Source organism: Montipora foliosa, chromosome 10, assembly GCF_036669935.1.
Source record: "Montipora foliosa isolate CH-2021 chromosome 10, ASM3666993v2, whole genome shotgun sequence".
In the NCBI taxonomy this organism is placed as follows: domain Eukaryota; kingdom Metazoa; phylum Cnidaria; class Anthozoa; order Scleractinia; family Acroporidae; genus Montipora; species Montipora foliosa.
In genome coordinates this window covers 2109247-2114246 of record NC_090878.1, presented here as the reverse complement: position 1 = coordinate 2114246, position 5000 = coordinate 2109247, and the positions used below count along the sequence as shown (strand labels likewise).

General features: G+C 38.7%; 1 protein-coding gene across 1 annotated transcript in view; it reads left to right on the top strand.

The window, feature by feature from the left end:
• Positions 1-303: 303 nt before the first annotated feature.
• Positions 304-5000, top strand: part of LOC137974423 (protein zyg-11 homolog B-like) — an 18258-nt gene continuing 13561 nt past the window's right edge. Inside the window, exons 1-4 of the mRNA XM_068821379.1 lie at positions 304-1484; positions 2262-2408; positions 3967-4025; positions 4144-4209. Of these exons, the coding sequence (XP_068677480.1) occupies positions 546-1484; positions 2262-2408; positions 3967-4025; positions 4144-4209 (1211 nt within the window). The 5' untranslated portion in view covers positions 304-545. The remainder of the gene's footprint in view (positions 1485-2261; positions 2409-3966; positions 4026-4143; positions 4210-5000) is intronic.

The window sequence follows — 5000 nt, the reverse complement described above, 5'->3', positions numbered from 1 at the left end:
TCGTCTGGCCGAAATGTACAACACATAAAAAGAGCATCCATATATAACATGCTACAATAACACAAGACTGAAATGGCAGACATATCATTGATCGTGACCAGATCTGCTGCACATTTCCTGCTCTTTGAGCGTGTGTACGAACCCTCGTAACTTGCATAAAGCCACATGAACCACAGCGATGTCAAATTACAAATGTTTAATTTTTACGACAAATCACAAACAGCATACAAATGATTGATCTGATGAAACGACTGAACTGAAGTAAACGTCTGTCGAGTTTTTTCAGTCCCAGGTTCTCTCTTCGCTCGCGGGTGATGTAAGCTTACACAAAAGCTTACACTGAAAACCTGTCCGTAAATCGTGCCTCCATGAGTGGAAAGGTGACGGTATGTTCCAGTTAACACCGATCAAAGTGGCATGAAGGATGAATGGGGCCATCTACCTCATCCTAAACTTCGACTTCGAAACTTCGAAACTTTCTTTCTGGCTTGACTATGTTCTGTTGTAACGCTCTGTTAAACAAGGCCTGCCTTTGGTAGAAAAATATGGAAACAGTGTCACCACGTTCTCTTGAAGAAATCTGCTTAAGTTATATAAGCAAAAATATAGAGTATTTGTGTCATGAAGACGAGGACCAGGGCTTAGCCAAGGAGTTGGGGTCTTCTTGTCTAAAAGTGGCGTTCAATTCTCCAATTTTCTTGCACGAACAGCTAGCAGAGGGTATTATGAAATCTCTGTCGTGCAATGGAAACCTAAATACAAGGACAGCATGGCTATTTAGTAACCCAAACACCTGTAGGATAAGGAAGTTGGATCTGTGCAAGTCAGAAATTTCACTTGAAGTTATTAAACACTTATTAATCCAGCACAAAGTTTTAAAACTCGATTTACAAGGAACAAATCTGCCTCCATGGCTTTTGGATGAGGTGCTAGAGTTGGCTTCCATGACGTTACAGGAACTTAATGTGAGTCACACAGATTGTGTACTGGATTTTGCAATGGCAAGTAAACTGAGTCATTTGACGCACTTAGATATCAGAAACACAATTATAAAAGATGACAATTTGTTGTCTGCTTCTCAATATTTAAATTGCTTGGAATTTATCAACATTTCTCAAACTGCAATTTGTGAGACAATTTCATTTGGGACCCTGAGAAGTCAGCTCAAAACATTGCTAGCGTTTGATGCACCCGTAGCGTGGAATAATCCAGTGGAATTTAGAGCATTCACTTCAATGCGGGTGCTTGATATTTCAAGAAATATGAATAGTGCATTTGGGAACGTTAAGAAGTTGGAAGAAATGTTTCTTCACAAGGACTTAATGCCCGAGCTGGTGTATTTAGACGTGTCAGGAACATCAAGAATTTCGGACCATGCACTGCAGACATTTCTTTTTTCTCACACCAACCTTCAGTTCTTGGGGCTGTTTGACGGTGGTTCTGGCTCAGCATCTCTTGCAAATTGGCTTCCAACTAATATTGAGGTACTGATTTGAAATAATAAATATTTGTTAAAGGTTTGAACCCATGAGTCATATTGTAATTAAGTGAAGTACGATCATCCAGGTGAGTGTAGTCCTTAGGACTGTTCAGGATGGCAATGACTGACGTTTTGACAATCCGAGTGGAAGTCATCTTCAGAGTTAGGGTTAGGTGACAGTCAACCAATAATGTCACGACTTAGTTGGCCAATCACATAAAGGACCATAGGATTTGTACCATTTACTGATGTCACACAAACCACTTGACCCTAGCTGAAGATGACTTCTGCTGAGGTTGTCGAAACATCAGCCAATACATGTATCATCCTAAACAGTTCTTCTCAGGGCTACACTCACCTGGACAGTTGTACTTCGCTAATAATTACAGTATGGTACTGATTTAGTAGCGGGCTTGGTAGATATCTTGTGTTATCAACAATTTCTGTTCTTTGTCAAGTTGATGAAAAAGCTCCAAGCTCTTTCAAATTTCTCACCAACTCTTGTCTTGCCGTTTTTTCCCTGGGGTCTCTGCAAATCTGTGGGTTTGGTTTTATCAAGTGGGTGGATGAAAATTGACCAGTGAGGGAGATTTGTAAACAGCTTATGTTTCAAGCATGGACTCTTTATCAGAGTGGTGTACTCCAGAGAATAATCACTTCCAGAGTTTTCTGCATTTACATGATGTTAAAATTCTGACCCCCTGTCCCTCTTCCCATACTCTTAAGAAGCAAAAAAAAAAACAAAAAGACTTCTTTCTTTACAACTAACATTTGTAATCAGATTACAGGAGTTGCAAACCAACAGCAAATTCATTCAACATTGAAAGCTTACCCAGACAGACCAAGGTACATTATTGAAGCTTTACGGGGATTATTTCAGCTGTTCAAAAACGAGACTGGAGTAAATATTAACTCGGACATCCTTCAGGTAAAAATAATTTGGTAATAGTTTAGTTAGAGCAAATTCTTTTAAAAGCTGAGCAGTTGGAGCACACAGTATTGATCTACTGGACACGAGGACTTGGGCTCATCTTGGGCGAGACCATTATTAGGATCTTGAAATAACTCAAGAGAAACTTCTGTCTTTGCAATTTGATCTGCTATTAAATGCAGGTTATAGTTTCTACTCTTCTGCAATAACCATTCACTGGCAGGTACCATCCCATGAACTGAGTATTTCAAAATTATTATTACCCCTTGGCTCCTATATAGGAGTGATATATTTCACTCTGTCTAATGCCAGACGATACTGGGGGCATCCTAGTGTGCCTGATAAGTGAATGGATTAACCAGTCAAAAACTACATGCATGTATGTCCCCTCCATTCCCTAGAGAGACTTAACAGATTTCACTATGTCTAAAACCAAATGATTTCAGTTGTCAGTTGGGACCCCTTTAGGAGTCCATAGGTTAAATGCTGTCGTCACCCACACACAGTTTTGACTTTTCTTTGTCTAATATTCAGTATCATAACTGAAACAAACTTAAGGGAAATCAACATTGAACTGGTTTGAAAAAAAAAATTGAACTACAACAACAATACCTCAAAGGGGGTTGTAATTAGGTTGTCTCTTCTTGTTGTATTTGATGCTTTCTTTTGAGTACATGCAGAACCAATGTTGTGTCCTATGGTGGACACCTGTATCAACCAAAATACTACGAAAAACCGGTGATCTGTGGAATGAACCAGAATTACTGAGTCACTGCCCCACCCACTTTGGCTAGTGAATAGTTCAAATTCTTGAGAGGTTTTGTGTTTGATGCTACTTTTTCAGGCCAGGGAACAAAACTTACTCTTGAAGTAACAGTGAGTCCATTGCTGCACTTGCAACCTCTTCGCTGGACAAGAACAATTTTATCCTTTTCTCTCCAGGACTTATGATTTTGAAAACTTTAAGTTAACATATCTTTCCATTGTTCCGGTACATTTTAACAGTGAAACCTGGCTACTCCTCTCACCATGGGAAAGAAATTTCATTAAATTGTTTAACTGAAGTGGCAGGGCAGTCACTCAATAATTCGGGCCCATTCCACAGATTGGTGGTTTCCATGGTATGTTCATATTGAAGTGTAAAGAGTACCCCCGAGAATAGTCACTTCAGGAGTTTTCTGGATCTATATGTACATGTGGAAGGATGAGAGAACAGCTGACTTAAAAGCTCATATTTAAAGCTGGTTTCCAAGGTGTTTCTTGAACAACATAAAAAAACCAAGAATGATTTGCTTCAATAAAACAGAGACTATAAATGGAAAATAGTTGATCCTCACAGGACACCACCTACACGTAAGCCAATAGGACCTCATGCACGCAACATTATTGCAAATTGACTGTTTCAAAGATTAGGCTTTCTTACACCGTTCTTTAAGTTATCAGCTTAAACTATATTTGAAAAAGCTACCAAGGACTAATTTTGGAAAAGATTGTTTGATTTTTAAAGTGTTTTTGTTTAAAGTAATATCATTTTTTTTGGTTTTCTCTTTAAAAGCTTGTCCTAACTCCAATGGAAAAACATGCTAAAGATTTTGGTGTTCAATTGGCTGGAACGTAAGTTTCTTGAACGTTTAAATCCAAAATAATGTTTTTTGTTGTTATGAACTTTTACACTTGCCACAGTTAAAGTTTTTTTATTGCTTTGGTTTATTAGAAATAATGATTTTTTTAGGGCTTGCATCTTTAGTATCATCAGAGGAAGAGGGACAGAACAAGTTGTGCATCCAGTGTATCTCAGGTGCATGTAAAAATGAATTAGTTTAATTTCTATATTTGTTGAGAAATAGGGTTAGGCTTCTCGACGCAATTGCTAAAATTGCGTTCATGACTGGGAGGATTGTAACTTCACATGAAGCCTGAGTAGTGACAAAATAATTAATTCTCAGAGAATTTTTGGGAGGCATGTGGTTTGTAACCTTTCTTCCTCTACCTTTAGGAAATTTTGATGTAGTTCTTGGGCTGTAAAATCGATTTCTATTCAAATTGAAGCTACCAGTGTAGTTTTAGTACTTTCTCAAGACTCAAAGAAATCATTCATACAGTCTTCTCACAACACCTTTTTCATATTCGGTACTGATTTGTTATGTCCCCGCTTCAACATCAGTGATGCTCCATTTGTAAATGGCCACTCCTCTACCTGGGCCCTGGATGCATTGAATTTAATTCTCCAGCTGTAGTGTCAACTGTTATTACCGTAGTTATTATTAAGTCTATGCTCTTGCCAAATTTTTTCGTAATTACTTTATAGAGCTTCACTAGAGCCGGGATCAAACCATGATTGAGTTTCATTTTCAAAATATATGTGCTGTACCAAATAGTGTACACTCAATGAGCTCTTCTGTAGCTCATTGATACTATTGTGTGGGATTTAATTTTGCTGTTTGTTCCTCCAGGCCATTTTTTACAATAATTCCAAGTACTGTGTTCCTACTATTGGAACAGGGGTGCCGGGATGGCGCAGTGGTGAGAGCACTCGCCTCCCACCAATGTGGCCCGGGTTCGATTCCCAGACTCGTCGTCGTATGTGGG